At 40.2% G+C, this 24,538-nt stretch overlaps 1 protein-coding gene across 5 annotated transcripts in view; it reads right to left on the bottom strand.

Annotated features, from left to right (window-relative positions):
• LOC119746333 (transient receptor potential cation channel subfamily M member-like 2) overlaps nt 1–15,999 on the bottom strand; it is a 30,776-nt gene extending 14,777 nt beyond the window's left edge. The window contains exons 1-16 of one of the 5 annotated variants that reach the window (XM_038223218.1): nt 15,859–15,999; nt 13,704–13,853; nt 8,123–8,214; nt 7,564–7,750; nt 6,853–7,033; nt 5,846–6,015; nt 4,888–5,068; nt 4,190–4,391; nt 3,764–3,954; nt 3,536–3,636; nt 3,148–3,282; nt 2,748–2,798; nt 2,235–2,457; nt 1,616–1,826; nt 1,093–1,318; nt 544–660 (exon numbers count right to left, since the gene is read on the bottom strand). In XM_038223218.1, coding sequence (XP_038079146.1) covers nt 544–660; nt 1,093–1,318; nt 1,616–1,826; nt 2,235–2,457; nt 2,748–2,798; nt 3,148–3,282; nt 3,536–3,636; nt 3,764–3,954; nt 4,190–4,391; nt 4,888–5,068; nt 5,846–6,015; nt 6,853–7,033; nt 7,564–7,750; nt 8,123–8,214; nt 13,704–13,811 — 2,376 coding nt within the window. In that variant the 5' untranslated portion in view covers nt 13,812–13,853; nt 15,859–15,999. The other 4 variants (XM_038223217.1, XM_038223220.1, XM_038223216.1 and 1 more) reach the window with 4 other exon arrangements.
• Between the last annotated feature and the right edge of the window lie 8,539 nt (nt 16,000–24,538).

The following is a 24,538-nucleotide window of genomic DNA, read 5'->3' as shown; positions in this document are numbered from 1 at the left end:
CTCCCCACCTAGCTCCAGTACAAAACTCTATGTTAACCAAGAATGATGTCACTACATTCATAGGCATATAGGATCATTTGCTTTTCATGCATTTCCAATAATAACACCACTCAAACTCCAAACGAGAATGTTCGAAACCTAACCCGTAGAAGTTTCTCCCTAATGAACTCTACACAATTTGGCCTTCACCCCGCCATCATTTCATTTCCGTACATTTCTCAGAGTTTTTGTGACTGATTTTTGACATAGCTATCATGGTCAGTTGATCAAAAGTTCAGTTTAGTCAATGCGTACTGTTTGATTGCGGTCTTGGGCAAGCCACTTCACCCCCACTTGTCTCTCTCCACCCAGGAGTATAAATGGGTACCAATATTTGCTGGGGAAAAACCTGAGATGGACTTGCATCCCATCCAGGGGAATAGAAATATTCTCAGTCGTTTCATGCCACTGAAACTGGAGATAAATGCTCATTGGCTCGTGACAGACTTGACTGACTCTACTGTTTGATGGACATGCAGGAAGGGTTCATTGCAAGACACTGACCTGTTTCTTGATGCTCTTCCTCTGTTTCAAGATGACGTCCTCTTCCTCCCTTTTCTCATCTTCCCGGAACTTGACGATGCAAGGAATCAGGGGAGGTAGGAAGGTACACACCCACAGCTGATAGCAACACAAAACAACAAAAAATGATTATGGTATTCAACATCCAGTGGCTTGTACAGACCCTTCACTGTGTATCAGTTTGGAAGTTTGTGATTCCAACTGATTAATAATGAAATGTTTCGATGTGACTTTACATAGACCAGACCCCACCATCTGTGACTTCCAAGAGCATACCATTACCAAAGTATTTCAAGGGGTACGGCTGTGCATCAGAACTGGGTTCTCAAAGACCGTTGATATCAGGAACCAGTTCCAGTTTGGATCAGGTCCCCATAACCAACGATACAAATTACTTCATAAATTCTCAGACAATGAAAAGACTAATTTTTGATCCAGTCAATGCGATCCAGGTACAGGTGTGGAATCTTTTGGATGATATCACACGTTAAGATGAAATTTCATATTGTGTAACTCCGTGTCTATACTCACCAGCCAGTAATTGTTCTCATCCGACAGCTTGCCATTCCAGATCTCCGTCAGTAGATTCTGGACTCCTGTGTGAGCGATGAAGTTCTTATTGTCGCCCTGTTTGGCTAGACTCAGGCTAGTGGTCTTGCCCCAATTCTCTTGCTCCCTGACCAGCAGGAGGGAGGTGCGGTCTTGGTCGTCGTTGTAGCATTCGTTCAGAACACCCAAGGCCAATTCTTCGTAACTCCTGTGCGTAGGATAAAATGTGGGAGAGACTCATAGACACTAGGCCATTACTTTGCATGTATTCAGTGATGTAGCACAGTCCATCACAAGAAAGTCACAGAGTTCATAATAATGTTTGTTGGAAGTCAGTAGCAATTGATATCATCCAATTTAATGAACAATTTATAACCACTAAGTTTTGCACATAGCCAGATTTGCAGCATAACACAGCCAGAAAAATTTGAAATAATGTACAAGTGCAGGATACTTCTGTTTAGAAAAGCCAATTACCAACTTGTAATACAGAGTGCAAACTTACGCAGCATGTAACTCCATGACGACACTATGGTCAGGGTCAGGTTCCTTGGCTGCCAATGATGTCAATATCTTGCTTGCAGTCAGGGCGCTAGGTATGGCCTCCTTGCCTTCTTCCCAGAACATGCGTGCCATCTCGGCCCGATTCTGCAAGACGGCGAACAGGAAGAGCTCCCTCACAGGACTGCGGAAATCACGGTTCTTCTCTGGTGAGTCTGGTACAGAAAGAAAAAAACAGAACAAGAATACTAATAATAAATACCAAACATAATTACTAAATATCATAACTTTATTCATACCTTTTGATAATAGTCCAACTACCACTTTCAAATCCCTTAAGAAATATCATTAATCAAAATACATGTATATTTATAGTATTAGTTATTGATCTTAAGCTTTCAAACGTCATCCATTCGCTCTTGGTGAAGCAATTGCCGTAAAACATCATGCCCAAGGACACCGACTATTTACCATGTTTGCCTGAACAAATTATGTATTGTTTAAGTGCATTCTACGTGCGTGTGAAAACTTACAAAGTTTTCAGGGCATATGCGTCCAAGCAGATTTAGTATCAAACTTGACTCTCTGCCGCTAAGATTTGAACAAAAAATCTTTTTCCTTACCCGGTCGAGCCATTGCATTGGATATGTTCCTGATGCCCTCTGCCATTGAGAGCCGGCTGCCTACCTCTCCCACCTCCGTCACAGGTCGCTCCCTTCCCTTGTTGATTTCACTCTCTGACAGCATGAACTTGTCCTTTTGACTGAGATACAAGGGCTTGTAGGTGTCCGTGGTCAGTTCCTGAAGCACTTTACCCACGTCGATCAGGGTGAACTTCCTCGAAGACTGAATAAATGGATCAAATGTTTGAATTCATTTGAGAGGAAATGGAAATTTTGACTGTCCCAGGATGTGAACCCAAGACCTCAGCACTATAATCCCGTAGTTTTTATAAGGAGTTACTGGATCACTTCTCCTACAACGATCAGGGTGAACCTTGAAGACTAATTCAAAGGATCACAAAAATGAACTTAAGAGGAGCAATAGGAATTTATACGAGAGACACCACAATTCACAACACTTTGATTGACAAAGAACGATGGCAAAAATACTCAAAAATAAAAATGCACACTCACCTTGCCCCTTTGTTTGTCGAGCAGTTCATACAACAAAGTATTCTTCTTAACCTGAAATATATTGTAAAACAAAAACCTGAAATGAAACCTTTTCTTAAAAAGATAACAATGTGAGCCATCCCCAATCCAGATAATAGCAGTTTGATTCTAGATTTTGCGCGTTTGGAGAGCACAAATTGAAAGAAGTTTGAGGATGCACAATGTGACGTGCGTAGCTGCAGTAGAACTTTGGACTAAAACAACCATCCACTTTGCCTTCAGAACTTCATGTGCAATTATACAAGCATTGGCAGCTGCAACTCTACTGTGACTGCTTTTGGACCATTACGTGTCCACTATGGTAACGTCTACTGCATTAAACAACTGCTTACAAGTCCACCACGATGTCTCTGTGCTTTACCTCATTATAGAGGAGGGTGAGTTCTCTGATCGTCAGGTAATCTTTCAAGCTGACTCCGTTCTCCATGAAGAGTTTGACAAAGTCTGTCTGATTGTTGACCAGGGCATAGTGAAGGGCGTCGTCTAAATCGCCTTTCTGTTCGGCAAGGAATGAAAAAAAGTGTCATAGTTCTGACAGGGGATTCACTCAGGATGACATAATAGCTAGATTTTATGGTAGGGAGTGCACTTACATAGTAATTAGTGACGGCTGTCCAATATGTTGGAGATTCTTAGCAGATAACATAACTCAGCAAATATGCACTTTTTAAAAGAAAATCTGCTGAGAACCAGTGGCAAGCATATAAACACTGCATGGCACTTACACTGGTAACCAGTCAATAGCTTACCTTCCATTCCCAGTCCTCAGTGAAGATTTCTCGCTTGGCCACGTCCACTCTGTTCCACATCTGAGCTAGCTGCAACTGGTCTTGGGCGCTGCCTTTGTTGGCTGTTAGAAACAAGCAACATCAACAAATATTACTAACTAGTTAAATGTCCAATGCTTTGTGTTTTCTCAAGGGTAGGAGTAACGACTAATAATTGAGGTCATAAAAATGAGTCTTTTTCAGATGTACCTGTGAGGAGAGCATGTAGGATGACACTGTCAATATCCCCGCTTCCCAGCTCATAGACAGCGACGAGATGTCTTCTCATCAGCATCTCCTTGATGCGATTCAGTTGAATGTCCAACTCCTTCTCACCAAACTCCTTACACAGCATGTCGGCCAGCCGCACCATCAATGAATCACTGATCATGGTCTTTTTCCTGAAGGAAAGGAGTAGTATAATGGAATTTGAAGGGCATTTCACTTCCGGATGCTTGAGTACTGTACAGGCCAGAATCATGGAATTTCTTAAGACTATGTCTGCGTCACTTAGCTATATGGCTTACAATTACACATGCGCCTATGGATGTGGCTGAATCCATTCCCCATTATCATGTGTGCTATTGTTAGCCGTAGCCATGTAATCTGAATGTAGCCTAAGAATATATGTCTCACTCTTTCCTGTAGTTTCCTGCACTGTCCTTAACAGTCCTTTCTATCTCTGGCGCCCTCTGGAAAGCAAACGCCAGAATGTCTGCAGCTCTTCCCGATCCAGCGATGATGACAGCCGGCGTGCCGTTCATGACAGCTTCATAGACAGTGGCTATGGTGTTGGGACCTCCCTCTACCACAACGCACACCACTGGCACAGATACATCTGAAATAACCCCAAAATAAAAATTATTTTGGGGAGAAATTTTAATTCACCACGACCACTTGTTATCGTTCAGGGAATATCCAGTTTTAATGTTTAATTGTTTAAATGGACTATTGCTATGGGATCTGTGTCTAACCATAGATTTATCCTGCAACCAACATATCGACGCTGCTTCTGTGGTGACACCACACTCATGGTAGGTGCTACACATGTTCTCAATACTCATATGATCCAAACTGTTTGTGTTTGGCAGATGAGAGATATGGGATGGTTACATACACGTTAGGTAAGAAAAATTGACGTTAGCTTGAAACACAAAACTTATTCAAACATTGGTTAAAATCTTCTTATTTAGGGATTCTTTTGGAGTACATGTACTACTCTCTTGTGGAATTCCAGCCAGTTTGATTAATTTTTGGAGAAAAACGTTTTGCTCAGCAGTGCTTCCCTCTACCAAGCGCAGTTTGCTGGTATCTTTGCGTCTTACAGGACTCACTTGTGTTTCCATACACCTTCTGCTCCGAGATTTCCTTCTCCATCTTGCCACGGAGTTTGATCTCCACTCCAAACTCACCCACGGTCCCATCATCTGCCAGGATGAAGTGGGTGTGGTTTGGGTCTAGGAGCACCCCTTTTGGCTTCTTGGCGTCCATGCGGTAGTAAGCTGGAAATCGACCCTGTGGGAACAACAAAAATCAACGTTTTTTTAGCGGTTACAGTTTAAATTATTTCTAGTCTTTATTTCTAGGTCCATGTCATGAATCATAAAAGTCAATCACAAGTCAATCATATGTCAACAAGTTCCAAGTCAACTCACATATATGCAATGAACTTTAAAGGTAATATACATTTGCTTTTGCTGTAATTTTCAGAAATGGATGACTGTTTAAAGTTTTGTGTTCATAGATGCTGGAAAAAACAGTCTGGTTTCCAGACCCTACTCCAGACGAAATGGAACACTTTATAGACATCGGGAATTGTCAGGTCAGGGACCCAGACTAGCTGGCTTTCACCCGTTCCCGGATGAGTAACCAATTGCAAACAAAACGTGGACCATCTAAGTTGGTAAATTAGGGGTGGTATAGGAGAAACGTCAGTTTTTTTTTCAAAGATGATCTGCCAACCATCGTTGGGAATTGATATTAAATTCCACTTTTCTTTAAAATGACAGCACACCAGTTGCCATAATTTTACAGGATGCTTGAGACTATTATTCTTACAGTCAAGTAAGGTATTAATAATCATTTCGTAGTTTTGTTTTTTGATGTTTGCAAATGTTGGATATTACCTTTAACAAAAGAGGCATCCCTCTGTTTTTCTGCTTCCCCTATTAATTGTGACTGGGCTTGTGAGAGGACTTGTGATTTATTGGGACTGGATTTGGGCTGTACTTGTGATTCATCACGACTGTTTTGACAGCAACACTAGACTTGGATCTCATTAATCCATCTCACCTCTTCAGCTGTAAGCTTCTCTCTTTGGTCTAAAACACCCCACGAGGCAAAGCCAATGGCAACCACGTTGGATCGTCCTGTGATGCCACTGGCTAGGGAATAATCCTTGATGGCATCACCGACGTATTTCATGACGCCGGCGTGGGTACCACCGGTGATGATCCAGGCACCTGTGATCAAAATAATACAACGACTGACGGACTGATTGCACTAGTACGCCCTCAACGGTGAAAATGATAAAGACCGCTGATTGGAAAATCATGCTGGAGGGTTGGGCAGTTTGGATTTATTTCACTGATCACAGACATTGGCCTTCATTCATGTATGAGCAATGTGGCACACGCATAGGCAATTGCCTTATTGTTTGAATCTACCAAGGTAGGCGCTGAATCAGGCGTGTACAATGACACTAATTAGCATTGTCATATCACCCACATGGACTCCACTGGGAAACATTAGATGACATTGTTTTCCCCAACAACAAGAGCCAGTGAAGGACATGTAGTATCGCTGCCGTGCACGTACGCCGCTGAGTGTGCATGAACAATTTTGACCAAAATGCTCACAAATCAATATCATGTATGTGTAAAGAATGCACATAAACGTGAGCATCAGACAGAATTGACACTCACAAAATATCCCTTCTCAGGTGAAAACAATTGAAAAGTTAAAACACGATGGGAAAAAAATGTCGGGTGAAAAATGAAAGAAAACATGTCTAGTTTCCGGAAACTAATGCCTATCATGAATTTGTTACAAAATTTCAACCAAGGCCCAATTTCATAGCGCTGCTAAGCACACAATTTCCTGCTAACTAGCCTCCGTCTATTTCACAGAAAGGACACTTACCTCAGAGGAAAAAGATATATGCTCAAATCAGTTACGTTACAATAGAAATCTACATGCGCCCGCAACCGTTAGCACATCCATGCCATGAAATAGTGCTCATAAGGTTAGCACAATTTTCTACGTCAAGAAATTGTGCTGTGTCCTAATCTTAAACCTACCAGTGCTCAGAGCAGCCTTGATCAAGCCCTTTCGGAAGACATTCTTGAGTTTGGTGTTCATGTGGAAGTTTCTGGCCCCTCCCGTGACTGAGATGAGGAGCTTAGGAGTGCCTAGATTCCACTGAGTGTTCAGAAGTTGCATCAGGCGATTTGGGTGGATGTTGTGGTCCACTCGTACATACTGTGTATGGAAGGAAAGACACTTATATACCGGAGTTCCCTAACGTGGCGTACTTTGACATTTACCACCTACATTCCTCACACAGTGTTGCCGAACCTCTTGCTTGACAAGCTTCAAATTAATTTAGTTAAAAACTGGTACCATTTCCTTAATAATGCTTGCTGTTGAACCGTATAAACATTAGTCCAAAATTCAAAAACGGTGGCATCCGGAAATTGGGCACAAAATCAGCCGAGTGTTCCCTAACGTGGTGCACTAGAACATTATCTCAGAAATTCCCAAGTGAACATTTAAGATTTTTTTTTTTAAAGTTGACAAATTCTGACAAACCATTATTATCTCCATTCACATCAAGCAACATAACATGTTTGTCAGATTTTTGTTTTCTTTTTTAGGGGCATTTTTAAAGGGTTCAATGTGCAACCAAAAATAAAATTGGAAAATCGTGCAAAAGTTTTTTTCTCTCTGAAGTTTGGAAGGTGTAGGTAACCAGTTTTTACTAAGTAAAGATGTTTCTGTAATGAGCTTACCTTTCTGAGCTTGAGCCCCAGCCCAGCCCCAGCAGCTCCAATGAACTCAATCTCCCCGAAGGCGTTGGTGGTACAGGTGTGGGTGTGGGTCTCCACCTTCCACTTTGCCTTAGTGTCAGGGTTATGGCAGAAACGGTCATCGTGGTCTGACTTGCGATTACCACACTGGCATTTGGGATCATCTGGACTGAAAGTTCAAAAAAGAATTTCTTGTTTTATGGACATTGAAGCCATGTCACACTTATTTACAAACTTCAGCAAACTATTCTGCTCTGCACTGCAAATACTATATCAAAATGTCAAACCTCCAAACTCTGAAGGTTTTTTTTAATACATATTTTGGGTAATTCCATTTTGAAGCTTAATTTGTAATACAATTTCCTTTTTAGCAAATTTCATCTCTATCGGACTAAGGATGCACATTTGACGACGGACACAAGATTTTGTCTGAAGGAGGACGATTTTGCCGACAAAAATGGTTAATGGAGGGGAAGGGAGCACACTCCCCACCCCCACCCCCTCAAACTAGTGACGCCCATGGCTATAATTGACTGCTTACAATGGGTCCGGCCTTTCCGGATCGACAGGAGCCGGAGTGAACCGGATACATTCCCTCATGCGGATGTTGTTTCGGATCCATGATGGGTTGTGCTGAAAATGAAATCACAAAATCAAACTAAGCTGGTTGATCAAAAGAAAACTAAAACAACTGAGGTTGGATATGTACCTGTGACGGTACCTCTAGAATACCGGACCAGTTCAAATTTTTTTTTTTCAATTGCTTTTTTCATAGCAATAAAAGTTATTCACATATGATGTTGAACGAAAAAAATCCACCTACATTTAGTAAGTTACTTACAAAATTCAAATTTTTGGCTGTTCGATTCATTACTACACAAAAATGAAAGCCATTTTTCAGAGGTTGCAAAAATGTTTTTCGTTAAAACATACAAATTGAAAATGGGTTAAGGAGAACACAAATTCAATATTTTGAACAGCCCGGGGTATATGCAATTTTCATCTACCTGATGAAATTACAAATGCATACATGTGTCCTTGATTACTTTCTTGAAGAAATGTGACATTATTCTATAGACGAATCCGGTCATGCGATCATGCGTATACACACATGATCCTCATTAATGGAGAAACCGTTCACTGTCTCGTGATGGATTATCTGAACAACAAAATCTGGTACAATGCTTTCGCCACTGAAGGGGGGCTTTGTGATAGGATTGTTAGCATGCTCAGCTCGGATGTGTCTATGCTTCTTCCATATCAGATTCAAGAGCTAGAGCAGCATGTTCAATTTTTAATTAAAAAAGGGGTAGGCTATCTCATTGGATTACCACTCAAACTAGGAATATGATTAAAGTTAAAGACCAGTTTTCCTATGGTTAAAATGGGCAAAAATGCACAGCTCTTATGCTGTCACAGCTGGTCAATGCATATTCATGTAATGAAATTGATATAGCTATTGAGGTTTTTTCTCTGACCTTTTCTCTGAACACACCACAATTATCAACGTTAATATCTTTAGGTACACAGTGATAAATAGAGAAAATATCTGGGCGGCAATGTTTGCTTAACGGAAATGTCCATGCCAAGTGCTAAAGATCACTAGTTGATAACTGTGAGGTCAGCACCGCTTTTCTGACAGTAACAGCTTCATAACTTCACAAAGGGTGGATCCAAGAATTTTGGTTGAGGATGGGGGGGGGGGTTCAGACCCATCAGATTTTTTATGTCCAATTGTTGCAGACAGGCAGACATTATATATGCAGCACATTGTTACTTATAACTTTCTCTCTTTTTTTGGTGTCGGGGGGGGGGGGGGGGGGGGGGATGTGGGGGTGTTTCGACCCCCAAAACCTGCAATCTGGATCCATGCTTGCTTCAGATGGATGATGCAAATCATGCTTTACTTTAAGTGCCATTCCGATGCTTTAATCCCTGACGACATGCACATCTATTACCTTTGCGTGGCATTCTTGACATATCCGTGACTTCAAGTATTTCTTTGAACTTCCTCGGCGATGATGACAAATCGACAAGCGAGATTTTGAAGACCTCTTGCGCACACTTGCCAGTTTCTTGTTGTAAACAGAAACGTCAGCCTGGCGGACTAAGTCATTCTCATCAATGTCAGCCATTTTAGGAGTCCAAGTGAAGAAATAATTTGTGTGTAAACTCGTGAAAAATTACTTTTTTTGTAGCTCTGCACTGTTGATGCCTCATGTACTCAGGCTTTTCCTCCAAGTGTAAAGAGTTTTAAGACTCCAATCAACTTTGCCTCAGATTCTCACATCAGTGAAGAACAGCAGCACTTAGGCTTTAATATCTCAGAGTACCCAACAAAATCACGGGGCCTAGCTGTAGTACACACACATGTATACTGTACATTTGCAGGTGCTATAACTTCAAAGTTCCTGACTGGGTTTTGCAGACATGGTAGTTCTAGTGGAAGCCTGTAAGCAGGAAATTGATGATTCATCCATTCACTGGAGTTGGGCCGAGAACCCACTTCCAGAACCCACTTCCACATCCAGTCGGAGTAATAAGGGGTTTTCCTGGTTCAGTTAATATTTGCCAACAATTGGGCGCGGTTTCATAGATTGTCAAGTGACTTTCAAAACTTGCTTGCTACAGGCAACCATGTATGCCATCGATACCAACATTCTGTCTCACGTACATCAACTGGTCAGAAGCTGTTTACTTTTTTGTTTTTTAAGTTTTACAACCAAATTTACAGAAGAAGCTACAGGTATGACCTCATCAACACATATTCCTGTTCTGTCTAAACAGGGGATCAATAATTAAGATAAGACTTGTCAGCATTTTTTAGATCGATGTTTTTATGGACAAACATGCACAGACTACAAAATGATAATGGGCATGGCGCATAACTGTCTTTATTTTAATAAAACCCCAGAGCAGAACATCTTGCTGGTATGTATGCAAATTTCTTGTTTTTATGCAATTCATTTCAAGGATAATAGACCTTTTTGTATGACTTTAAATCAAAAACACTTGCATACACATGTATGCATTATGACGGTCACAGCATGGTCACACTCAGTAATTCTTCAAAATGAAATTTGCTGAAATCCAAATCAATAGCTCAAATCAGACAAACTATTTGCGGCATATTCTTGAGTGGAAAGGAATACCTGTTAATGTGTAAATCTGATGGCAACCATATTAAAAATACATTTACTGGATTAACCTTTGCACCATGCTTGATCAGTCAACTGTGACAAACAAGGCCCTAACGTGTCTCTCTCAAATGACATTGTTAAATACGCGGGTAGTAATTTTCCTACAAAGATGGCAGTCTATGAGAGGTGTTTATAGACCAGACTGAATCTGCCACTAATGCTAAAAGCAGAGATTCATTTTTCTTAAAAAAAAGTATAAAATCTGATAACAACATGATCCAGTCATGGAGGAATATTCCTCCATGATCCAGTAGTGTGCAACACTGTACAGTCATGCCAAAATGGTACTGTAACTAGTGTAAGGCTACACATTACCACTTGTACATGACACGCCTCTTCATGTACATAACTTGTATTCCACTCAGCTACAAATACAACACCATGAATATTTTGACATGTTCCCCAAGACAAATTCAACACAATAATACCACTGCCAATATACCTCTATCTCCTCATCGTGCAAAAGCTGCTGCAGGAATTCATCCGAACCCCAGTTGGTCAGTGTCGGCGAAGTCAAGGATTCTCTATGGAATGACATGCTTGCCCAAAACACTCAGAAAGTTGGAACAGACAAGTGTGCTGCACACAGAATATTTCTCCTATACTACTTCTTGTGCTTTGCAATCAGTGCCAAACTTTTGGGCACTGGTTTAGCCATTTCCTGCCTTTGTAAAAGGACGGCACGTGATTTTGTGGGCGGAATATCGAAAGAGGAAATGCTGCAGATTGATGACTTTCACTTCAATATATCAGCATATGAAGATGTAGGCAATTGTGTTTAAAAAACACAGTGGGATCACACTTGCAAATCCAGGGACTTTCTCTCATCCGCAGTGCTACAGCGACCAATGCACATTCCACACTTGTACCCTCCCAAAGTGAGTATCAAGTTACACCATATGGCAAACTACTAGCTCTATGGGCAAACTGCTTTCACTTTCCAGGAGATGTGTGCAAAAGGTATGATGACAGGAAAGTTTGGAAGGGCACAGGCTGGGCCTATGGGCCACAGGCTAATGCTGGTTGCTGGATATATTTGGTTTGTTTTTAAATGTTAATTTTGGATCATACATGGCAATCCAGTGAATGAAGAAATCCCTTGACACACTGAAAAAGACAGGCCAGCAAAGAATGGATACAATGTTTATATGGGAATCAGTATCAGTTTTCATTTGCTTTGTAGTAGGGAAAATGCACAATGAGTATAAACGTACCATACAATGTACATGTGTATCAAAACTACATGTAGTATATTAGTTTCGCTTAAATGATGGTATTGTAGTGCACATGTATGCAAATTGGCTTCACAGTGCCTCGATCTGCATTCAAATGCAAATTTATACAAACAAATTTCATGTGGGCTGTGAGCTGTGGACGTCAGTACTGTACTCTGTTTTTAATTGAAAGTAGATTTAATTTTGAAGATTTCTCCTGAAAAAAATGGGAAGAGCATCTCTCACAATGGCTGGAGTATTTGTTAATTCTGCACACATCAATGGATTTATAGGAAATTTCAAGGACTATAAATTATTCCTTAGACTTTTCAAAACCTCTGCCTCATCTATAAGGATGGTTGCGACAGCATCCATATTATTCCTAAAAATGTAGGAAAGATTTCCATATACGAAGTTCACTAATTTTCCTCTGTATTGACTAACAAGCCCCCAGATAGCAATTTCATGTCATCAAAGTCAATTTGAGCAGTGAGAAAATACAAGCATTTTCTTAGAAAAAACTTTTTCAGTCCAATCTCATAGGGTTTGTACACAGGGTGTTGAGTGAACTTCGTATATGGAAATCTTTCCAAAATGTACACTACTTAAAATTTACAAAGCAGATTGCTTCACAGCTTCCTTAATGTGACGTACCACTTCAATAAATACACTTGAAGCTGGAATTGGATTTATAAATGGATAATTGCCATGTTGACCCATGTCGCACTACTGTTGGCAAGAGTGAAGGGTTATGTGAATAGTCCCACAAGGAAGTACATGAGTAACCTTAAACAAAACAGAATACACAACACATTGATGTGACCTGCATATACCCGCAGGTCTTGTGACTATAACATGATGGTCATCAAGTTTTGACTTCGAAAACCAAAGAATTAGTTGTTGCACACCACCTGATCCAGACCAATGCACGTCAAGGAACTTCTAGGTGTTTGTACGTCATGGAACAGAAACCAAAACTGAATGGGTACAAGTTCTGCACTGGTCTGGCCAACATTCAGCTAACAGCAAACTCTTCACACTGTACTACCTGTTCATCTTGACACAAGTTTTCAAGCACTTCATCGACTTCGTCATCGTCCCTATGGACATGCAGAGCTCTCTGAAGTGAACTCTGCCTGTTTGCAAGGAGACTGGCACTTGCCACTGAAGAGACGTTGGTGTGCCGACTCAATCTCGCCTTTCGTGAACGGGACATTTTGGATCAAATTATCCAAGGCAATATGGATCTATACATCAGCGAGGTGTGCCTTTATTCCTTACTACACCCTCTTCATAACAAACGGAACGGTGGAGGCCACTCAATCAATCTCATACAAAGACGACTTCATGGTCTGCTGCACTGATGGTTTGTACTTTCGTTACTGTGAAAAAAAGTTCTGGGATTGTGGGAACAGTGGGACACAATGTGCATTGACCAGTGTGTGTGTTTTTCCCCCCTAGACAAATGCAGGTAGATACACGTATCTGACTGTGGAATCTTTATCAATGGCCAAAGAACTGCAATCAATACTTTCTACGGGTACAATGTTTGAGGTTAGCATTACTTATTGATAATAATTACTCCCTCTTTTAAAAAAAAAAGGGAAAAAATTAACTGAATAATTGAACAATATTGTACATTTTAAAAAGTTGTTAATTGTCGGCTCTTTTCAAAAGCTGAGAAATGACCATTGAAAGTGCGACTCACCCGAGCTACATTGACTACGCTACCCAATGAGACGCGACGTTTCCGATGCTTCTTGACAATGTGAGCTTGCTGGGTCTTAAGACTCGCTGCACTCGTTGAGGTAGACATTATGCATCAATGGGCAATGTTGATCAGGGTAGGGAGTGGCATCTGGTAAAAACAATCATACATAAAATATAAATTTTCATGTAACAATATTGTGCGACTGTTTCTGAATTTGATTTTCACATGAAGCTCAGTGTTTAGCTGAAAAATGACCACCACAGATAAATTTGCATGTGGATGAATTATACGGAATGCAATATGCACACAGCATGGGATATATGTACATTGTACACTTTGCATGTATGTGTAGTATTCCAATGCAGTACATAATCAATATGGAATCTCATTACATGCTGTGTAGGTTTCACACACCAAGTCTGCAATAGACAAGGGAGCCATTTTCAATCGTGTTCCCTGAATCTGTTTTATAAATTGTAAACAGCTGAATGGGATGGTGCCAGACTATTTTATGATGGAGTGCGTTCAAAACCTCACTTTCAATTTTCTTTTTAAATGTGGCTTAAAACATATTAGTTAATGTTTAATCACACATTTGTAATTATTAATCACAGCAGCCTGAGGTTGATTTGTAATCAATTTTTATTTCATTGCTTTCATTTCTACTCCATCTCTTGAAAAACTGCAGATTTTACCTCGCTTTCACTTTAATATCATGGCCATCTCGTGAATAAAGCCGTTTGCCCCTAATTTAATATTACATGTACCAGTGTGAGTTACAATGTACTTGAACCTACCTAACCCCGTTTTAGGCCAAGTTAAAAGATAAACCAGTCTGTCGTCCCCGCCCACTTCCTTTTTTCCCGGCTGCCTCGTTTAAAAAAAAAAAAATGGAAAAAAAATGATACATTTTTAACAGTGACATCATTTTGGCTTCTTTGTCTGTTGCATCTAGCCCATATAAAGCTGGTATGTCATTTCCTGAGTCCAAGTGGCGGCCATTTAAAAAAAAGCTGGCGGCTATCTTGAAAAATAGCCCGGTAAGGCGGCCATTTTGGAAGGGAAAAAAAGGGCCTCCTCCTTCCTTTTTTCAAAAAGGCAGGATGCTGTACATGTTTTTTTTTACTTGGCCTTATACTTCCCTTTGAAATAAAATGCATCATTACCATGAATCAGGAAGAAAAATTAAATGTAGCCTTCATCAGCTGTTTAGGCGAGTTCAAATCATAAGAACATTATCATTAAAATGAACAGCTAGGGCCCAATAATTCCTGCTTCAAAAGATTATTGTTTTCAAATCAATGATTACCCACGGCCGGCTATAGAACTGCTCCAAGCCCCATAGTTCTAGGAGAATCAATGATGAGGTTTTTACTGCAAGTTAAATGGCAGTATTACAAGTCCATGGAGCTCGTCTTATAATTATACTAGCTCCATGCAAAAAAAGGGTATTAGGAGCCTATGCTTAAATATTTACATTATAGGCCTAAGCCTACAACTTAGTCTAGAATTGTAAATTTAGATTGGAAAATGAGCCTTAACATTAGAACTATTCTGGCCTCGAATCTGGAGTAGACCTTAGCATGCTTAGCATAATACTACAATAAGGGAATTAAATGTGTGTTCGAGAGGTTTTAATCACTCTGTTTAAGACTGCTTAGAGTCTGGGTGCTGATAATTACCCGAGCCGGAGGCGAGGGTAATTATTTTTAATTTCATTTTTAAGGCTAAACTGTCTGAGGTATTTATGAACTGATGAATGTATTATTAATACTGCGAGGCCATAGGCTACCTTTACTTAGAGCTGTTTACTTGTCTACCCAAGGTCAGGGCGCAATAATAATTTACAAAAATGCTGACAATGACAGTGATGCAGATTGGAAAATGCAAGGCCGTTGTTGGCAATAGGTCATGCGTAGCGGGAATACGGAGTGATGGGAATACAATGGAAGATACTTTTATAAGATAAGCCTGATATTAGACATGTATGTTTATTTATTTGTTTGGGAAATTGGACTTCATTGGCTTCAAAGTTCAATGCACAATTCCCACACAAACAAACAAGTAACATAACGACTGGAAAATGCATGCATTTATATCACTGACCTCAGCCGAAAAATTAAACCACGTCTTTATTTCATTTTATACTCACATTCTTTTAAAACTACAAATGGACCGTCTCCACAACAGCTCAGGCCATATTTTGGTAAACTTGGAAGTAGGCCTAGATCATTGAAGATGACAATTTCTTTCCATCATTTTCCTCGACGTGCGCACGACTCGACGATATGTTTATGCAGTGTTTACCTACCACAATCACAGGCGACCAAAACGTCACTGTACTGGAGCATTTAAAATTGCATTGTGGGTACCACGATGAACGACTCGGGTAATTAGATTGTTACCCTGGTGATAAGTGATTATCTTTTTTTTTTTGTGGCACGCATCAGAAACGGTGAGCCGAGTGTAGGTAGCATAGGCAAATACTTTTTTAGCCGATTTTTGGCTAACTCAAATTTGACAGGTTTTTTTTGGGGGGGGGTAAAAAACTAGTTTGACAGAAAATTTGACAGAATGGATTTTGTTGACAGAAAAACATAACTTGAATAACTCCATCAGGATGAGTATGTTAATTCATGAATTACTGATGATCATGTTAAGCTGGAGTTACTCAAGCCAAGCTGAGAAAAACATAGCAAATTTGAAGATATGGTTCATTTGTTACAAAAATCTTCAATAAGTTTTTCAAACTAGGCATAGGCCTCAGTAATGACAGGTTGCCTGGTCTAGGTGCTGAGCTGAGCACTGGGAACCCGACATCGATTGTGACGCAAAGCGACGTTTTGCCTGAAATTATAATCCTACGCCCATTTCCGGCAAGGTCCCAAATGAATAAATGCCAGTCAAGCCTTATTGAGTCCATCCACAAAGGCGTAGACTATAGGGCCTAGATTCATGGCGTGTGGGTGTACATGAGGGGCACCCCCACTCCCCCCCCCCCCACTCCCCCCCCCCCCAGGCCTGCCCTGTGCCCAACCCGGAAACCCCCCCCCCGCTCCAATCTGGCGAAGGCAATGTAAACCGTTTTCAAAAATCTCAAAATCTCAGAAGACGGCACTTCAGAAAAAGATGGTCACATTGTGTGCCCTCTGAATGAGTACCGACGAGTCTGACGAGACAAGATACAGCCAATAAACAACAAAAACCAAATTAATCAACAAAATGAAAAAAAATCGTAATCAGCGCAGTTTTAATGCAATCATCATATAATGTACCACTCAGCTCACATATAAAATTTAATGAAAACAACACATGCATAGTGCAGTGAAACCAAAGAAAACCTCTCTTAAAACCCGGTATTTCAAATTTGTCATCATGTAGAAAATGTATGCCGTGATTGAAGTTTAATTAGTTATTATACGTTGTACACATTTGCAATCATATTACAATGATAAAGATCTTTAAAGATAACTCAAACTGGAAGAAAAAGAATAAAAATGCCGGAGTAAATATCATAAACAGTTATCGGACATCATAAGTAACATTAAGAAAGTCTCAGTCTTAAGTGAAGGAAACAATTAAACGTTGTCAACATATTTTCATTAAAATCAATTCCCAAGAATTGAAAAGGACATCGGCTGCGCGCCGAAAATCTGGTCTAGTCTTTGCTGAGTATATTTTATTCCTTACTTTTTTCTTTAAGAGAAGATTTCTTTTTAAACATTTCCAGTTTTGATGTTCTTTTTAATAGGCTATCCAGACGAGAGGCAGTGGCGCACCCAGGATTTGGCTTGGGGGGCTCACATGCACAATTTTTAAATATTGTTTCAAAATTTTCTGCCGAACATTTTTGGCCGCAGAAAAATTTTTGTTTTTGTTTTTTCTAAGGGCGGACTATTTTGACGTCGCTCACACCCCTACTCGAAAATAGGCCATATACATATCACCAAGGTCAAACCGTGGGACTAACCCAACAAGCCCCCCCCCCCCCCCCCCCCGGGTGCGCCATTGACAAGAGGCCGAAAGTTCCATTGTGGGAATACCTAAGTGTGTCAGTTCAGCGGATTCGGCACATTTTCAGAAAACGGCCCTAAAACCATTATGCACGAGTGGATTCCAGTGCTAGCATGCAGTTTCGACCCAAAAATTGCTGTTTCCATGATTATAAACCGAATTCAGTTGTTATGGGCCGTGTACATGTAGGATACATGCAGTCGAGGTACGTGGTTATTCTCACTTCGGGACTCATCGCTGATTGGTCCATTTAATTTCTTCTTTTATCCCCGGAGAGTTTCCGCGTTTTAATAAACCTCTCCCACTTCTCTGAAAAGACAGAATATAACAACTTGCACTTAAGATCTGATAATGGAGAGCAAGCAAGTCCCAGCAAGTTATATAGGCAAACGGTTTTAATAGTCAATCACAAGTCAGTCGGTCAAAATTATAGGTTGAAACACATTATGAGGAGCAAGGACAGTGAACTGCCATTGAATCCCGGTACATATCGTTATTTCGTTTTACCGTTTTAGATTTTCTCAAAAACAAACACAATCAACGAACCATTGACTGTTTTGTCATTTTACAGTTTTGTTAAACGGTCAAACGGTATTAAGTCACAAAAAAACAATGACCTTTTTGATATTTTTTTAAATTGTAAAAAGCGATAAACGGTTAGTTGCTTTATTTTAAAGGGTTTGTTTTACAAAAACATGACAATGACAAAACGGTCAATAGTCTTATCGACCATTTTTGGATTCAGGTTTGGCAATTAAGCAATGCACCTTGGAATGTTAATGTGTCGACCTCGTGATCGATTCACTGCCTGGGAAGTTGCCCTTCTTACAATTATGTCGTTCTCACGACAGAATTTGCGAATATTGGCTATTGAAGAGCCGCGCCAAACTCCAATTTCCTTGCAACTCTTTAAGCCCCACCAATTAATCTCAGTAGATGGGGGTCAGGGTTACGCCAGGAATCACACCACGCATTAATTATGCCGAGGTAACACTTCTTCGTGCACGAAATAACCGTATTTATCTTAAAACCATTTGACCGTTTTACAAAACTGTAAAACGACATAACGGTCAATGGCTCGTTTACTGTTTTTGTTTTTGAGGAAATCCAAAACGGTAAAACGAAATAACGGTATGTCCCGGGATTCACCAGGCTGTGCACAGGTGATTAACTGTTTATTAGCCATAAAAGTGTCACTTTATTGTAAAAACGACCCCCTCCTTAACCAGCTTGGCTAAGCCCTGATATAAAATACTACAGATATAATACAGAACCAATCTGATATCATTCAAGCTTACTTTCATGTTCGTTGCCGCCTGGTGGGTCGAGCCGTCGCTCATCTGAAATATAGAAAAGTGAACTTATGAAAGTATAGTTCAATACCGAATAAAAATATGTATAATGTATAAGAAAAGAGTGACCAACGTGTAAAAGAGAAACGCTTTCCTTCAAACTTTAATTCTTATAAGTGGCTTGTGGCAACCATTCTTTCATGAAAATTTAGATTGAAATCGGAATCTGATTAGATTTAAGTTCAAATTGCATTACCATGGGTGTTTATCCCTCTCATGTATTGGACAATTTTCCGCTCCTCTAAAAATGAATAAAAGACAAAAGTTTATTTGCATTGTCACATGACTTGAGACTGAATGACGTTGTAGTGGCTCAAATTAGTCGTTACAGTGGTGATGATTTGAATTAATGATAATGCCAGACACTCAACAAACAGAACAACAAATTCTCTGATAATGCTTACTCGCTCTCCAAGTGTCACTTGCTCCCAATCCTCGTGGCCCGCGTTTCTCATCTGAAAATGGATTTGAAAGAATTAAACATTTTCTCGTTGATAAAATACGACAAATATCTGGACAGTGCTTAATAACTCCTTTTTTTATCAGTTCATCCACAGTATGAAATGGCAGTTAAACTATAGCAGGGATTATTAAAGTCTAAAAAGGTTTATTTACCGGAATCTTGACTCTGCTCCCGATAGGTATCTTTTAAAAGATAAATAAAATCAATAACATTAAAAGTCAATTGTTTATTGTTTTTGCAGAAAATTTAAAAAGAGATAAAACCCAGCTATGTCCAACTTTGTGAATGCACTTTTTATTTCATTTCATCTCAAAAACGAGACATGTAATCTGAAGTCTGCACAAATCTGAAAGCAGCCGTGAATTCTATATAGGCCTACCTTTGAATCCAAGAACCAAAGTGAGGCAAGCCAGGCACAAGACTAGAGTCCCGTAAAACTTCACCAAGTTCATCCTGAATTAAGACCAAAAAAGAAAGATGAAAAAAATATAGATTCATGGAAACTTATGTGCCATTCCGTCTGGGTTCAAATTCTTTGTAAGCTATATTATATCTGGTTCTTGGATGACGCTTTGTGAGCTTAACGTATATCACTATAGGGTGAGTAAAAGAAAGCGAAACCCAAGTGTCAGGACTATTGTTTAAGTGAAGTTCTTCATGTAGCACTTTCAAAATCTAGGATATGAAAGCCCAATTCATAAGCTTTCTTTTAGTTTAAGACTCAGTCAAATCACTCATGTACTATTCAAGTTACGGAGTTTAACCACCGTTTTAAAGTTCTGTCCAAGGATCACAAAAAAGGTGTGTTCTTTCAGCAAAACGAAAACAATTAACACACATCCTCATGTGATTTGTTTTCGTTTTGCTGAAAGAAAACTGAATTTTATTCCGTGGAAAGAACCTTAAAACGGCGGTTGTGTTTAAAACTCCGTAACCTGAAAAGTACATGAGTGATTTGAATTTAAGCACAGGTTCTACTTACGTCTTTGCAATTGTAGGCTACTCCCAAAGAACTGTAGCAACCTTGTGGTGGAACACGACCGAGGAGAACTTCCAATACATCAATCGAAGGATACCTTTAGGGCCTGGCCGCGTTGATCTTGTCCAATATCAACATAACCTGTTGACTCAAACACGGTTCGCTGCTTTCCAATAAATACCTTTTGAGGCACTCCCTTTTTCATCAAAATGAAAAGGCCTTTTCCCTATTTCAACAATGGCATTAGTTTTTTTATATAAAAGTTGAAAGTTCATGTCATGGTTGATTTGGATTGTTTGTGGGGGTTGGAAACTTAGGAAAGCGTTTTGGTACGTCATCAATCTGCGTCACTCCAGAACCACACAACTCACAAAGAGATACCATTCACAATGTGTTTAATACCACAAACCTCCCATTCATTGGTCATAATCCAGTCATAATATTATATTCCATAATTAAGTTGTGAAATAAAGCAGAGCAAACCTCATGACTGACGAAATTTATAGTTTCTTCAGTGTTATGCGAATTGAAACTAGACGGTCATACACCGTATTTGCGTTATGTCATTGCTTTCATTTCCATTCGCAAGTCAAAAAAAATGAAGATTTTTTCTTGCGATAGGGCGATACCAATATTAGAGCGATACCTATTAGTATTACATGTGCCGCGTGCTAGTAAATAAGTTGGGGACGCCCATGCACGGACAAAACACGCATGCATGGCGACTTGTCCCAAGTCTAATTGAAAACATCTGAATGTTAGTAGTAAAGGGGGAGGGCGGGGTCTAGGGAGAGGACACTATACTGCTTGCCTCTTCATCCACTGGTTTAGAAGTACTGCACAATGTGCTTTTGTTTCTAACACGTGCTTTTTTCCGGCTTCATACATGATAAACTCAAGACAAATGAAAAAAAAACCTCATATAAATAATACTTTTTAGGTTTTTTTATAACCATTATTTGGGGTGCTGCTGCAAAAAGAGTACATGTATACAATATCCAAAGGTTTTCTCACTAGAGGACCAAAATTTGACCTAATATTAGCAAAACTGAGGAAAATGTCTGTATTAATTTGAATATTTTGAGGGGTAAAAATGGGATAAAAAAATACAAGTTTGCAAGTTTTAAAGACACACTGTATTGCAGGGTCTAAAAATAATATAAACATGAATTTTAAAAATTGTTTTATGTTTTTCAAACAAAAGTTTTATGTTTTAAGGTTAAGGGTGATGCTTTGTATAGTTACTGCTGTACAGCATTTCACACTTCAAGATGCTTTAAAAAAGAAAGCGAACATACATTTTTGCAGTCCCTAAATTTGCCAAAAATTGCTACAACACATCATGGCTGTTAGCACGACAATATGTCTGATAAGGATTTAAAATATCGATTTTGGTTATGCCTACCAAATCCCAAAGTCTTTTCATCACACCAAATGAAGAGAAAAAAAATCGGTTATTTTTGACCGTGGACACGTACACCTATATGAAGAATTCACACGGAATTCATTTTAAGAATCCGGAACAAGTCATCCGTGGTTTAATTGCTTCGACTCTTTTGTTTCTCTGAGTGACACAATGAATCTGTTGACTTCATCATCTCATCATCTCACCCCTTCCCCCTCTAAACAAAACAAAATCTTGTTAGATTCCACAGATTAGGCGAGCCCTTTGAAAATCAATCCTGAATTCGTCATTAAGACGGATACGGAGGCGTTTCTATTGCCAAGTAGTCATGGCAACATTTTGTCACCATGACTCCAACCCGCTCTTCACGTGAGAAGTAATTTTATTGTACTTGCGATCGCAGTCAATCAAGACCTTATTTAACTCCCAATCCATGCACTTTTATGTATTTCATTGGTCAGGGCCAAGGACACGCCATTGGACCGATCCAGTAAGCCCCGCCCAGTGCGCACGTGGGCAAATTAACACGTGCTCCTCTCCAATGCCACACTGCATTTTCCTGCCGCGCCATACGCGCGCGTGCACGCATGTCGGACTTTTGTGCACGCATGTCGGACATAAATCACGGCTGTGATTGGTCAGAATACCATGGGGCGGTGCTTACTGGATCGGTACATTATAGGCCTGTAGATACCATCCATCTTCTGGCCAGATTAAGGCCTTTCATCATTGTATGCCTAGTGTGACAGTGGTAGATAGCCGAGGATGGAAGGTGTGGAGTTGGTCTTGTTCATCTTATTCACCGTCGGTATGATTTCTGCTCAACCCTGCAACCACGAGGACCAGTGCCCGGCTGACTGGGAGCCCTGGGGTGACTCTTGTTACAAAATGAAAACGGAGAAGCTGAATTGGTTGGAGTCACGGTCGATGTGTGGAGGGATGAACGCTGACATGGCTGCCCCATCATCCCTGGCAGAGCTGAACTACATAAGGAGTAAAATCAGCGGCGGTAGGCTGTGGATCAACTGTAATGACATGGAAACCGAGGGTGATTGGGTCTGCCACAACGGGGGCGAGTTCAGCTTGGACCAGTACGGAACGGATAGGGAACCGAACGGCGGGGTCGCGGAAAATTGTGCGGAGATCGTTCTTGGACATTGGATAGATGTGAGATGCTCTCAAAGTCATCAGAGCATCTGCAAGGGTCCTCAAGTCAGTCTGAAGCCGTGGCGTCTGCTGGGCGCTAAGCTCGTGGGCTACACCCGGCGCGAGTTCACGGTGAGCAGTGTCAAGTCTTGTGCCGCCAGTTGTGCCTACGATCCCGGCTGTCTTTCCTTCAACTTACTGTACTCCCGTGGCGGAGGAGCAAAATTGTGCCAACTCAACAACAGCACTCGCTTCGAAGCGGACCACTCCCAGTTCGCCAAGATGGATAACTTCGCTATCTACGGAGAGAAATAACTGTACGGCAATGACATTTGCACATCTTTAAATGTCATAGTTTGGTATGTAAAACGAAAATGCCATGTAGAATTGGAAGTTGCATCTGGAAAACACGCTTCAGAGACAAATAATTAACTGTACAGCCAAACATTTTGGAGAAGAGTTTAAAAACACTGCCGTACTTAGACGTGATTAAATTTCATTGTTACGTATATAAAACGAAAAGGCCAGGGAAAAGTTGCCTAACATCGGAGAGAAATAACTGTAAGGCCAAGATATTTTGTGGACTTGTGTGCAAGGACATTGGCTATATTCTGATTGATGCCTACGTAGGCCTATATCTAAGAAGAGAATAGACCAACACATTTTTGAAGTCAAGAGTTCGAGGGTTTGTGAAAATTTGAGTCGAGACGCTAAAATGTTCATGTAAATATCAAAAACAACGTATATAAAACAAAAAAAAAGCAAGATTGCACTTGATGTAGCAGTGTTTGGTCCTAAATAAATTAGCGTGAAGCATTATCAGCTAGCTGATCGTTGCAATTTACGGATTATTTTCACGTCTACTTTAAACATAAAATATTACCCACGATGTTCTCGTTTAGTTTGGACAAAGTTAAAGCTTTCACGAAGTAAAAAATTTTCTCAACCGAAATTAGAAAGGGGCACTTTTGCTTGAAGTAGCTTAAATCCATGAGTTGAAATCGCCGTAGCCGTACTGATGTGATCGGAACCGGGGCGGAGGCTAGCGAGATTATTTCCCCGATGTAAAAAGAAAAAAAACCTGCATTCAGGGGCATAAATCCCGGGGATAGAGAGAAGCGGGCCCCGCCCAAGCCAAATTCTTAACACAATCTCAGTTTCAGGCGTTTAAAATTCAATTTAAAGACAACGCAAACCGCCAGGATCAGGAGTGGACGTAAAGCGCTGATATTTTCACAAAGTTTCCGTCGTAATGTCAACTGGTCTCCAGCTATCGTCAATCTTAAAAGTTCCAATGTCTGGAAAAATTGATTCTTTCAATATATTCCCCATCAAAACAAATTTAAGCCCGCCAGCGTTCAACCATGGTGACTTCTGGAGCGTAACAAGACAGGATCACATAATTAAGATGGATACATAAACTATGCAAACCGATCCACTTACCGGGGGAGGGTCGACATCTCGTTTCATTAA

The sequence above is a fragment of the Patiria miniata genome, unplaced genomic scaffold (assembly GCF_015706575.1).
Source record: "Patiria miniata isolate m_02_andy unplaced genomic scaffold, ASM1570657v1 HiC_scaffold_7, whole genome shotgun sequence".
Lineage (NCBI taxonomy): Eukaryota > Metazoa > Echinodermata > Asteroidea > Valvatida > Asterinidae > Patiria > Patiria miniata.
This window is presented reverse-complemented; position numbering and strand designations above follow the sequence as displayed.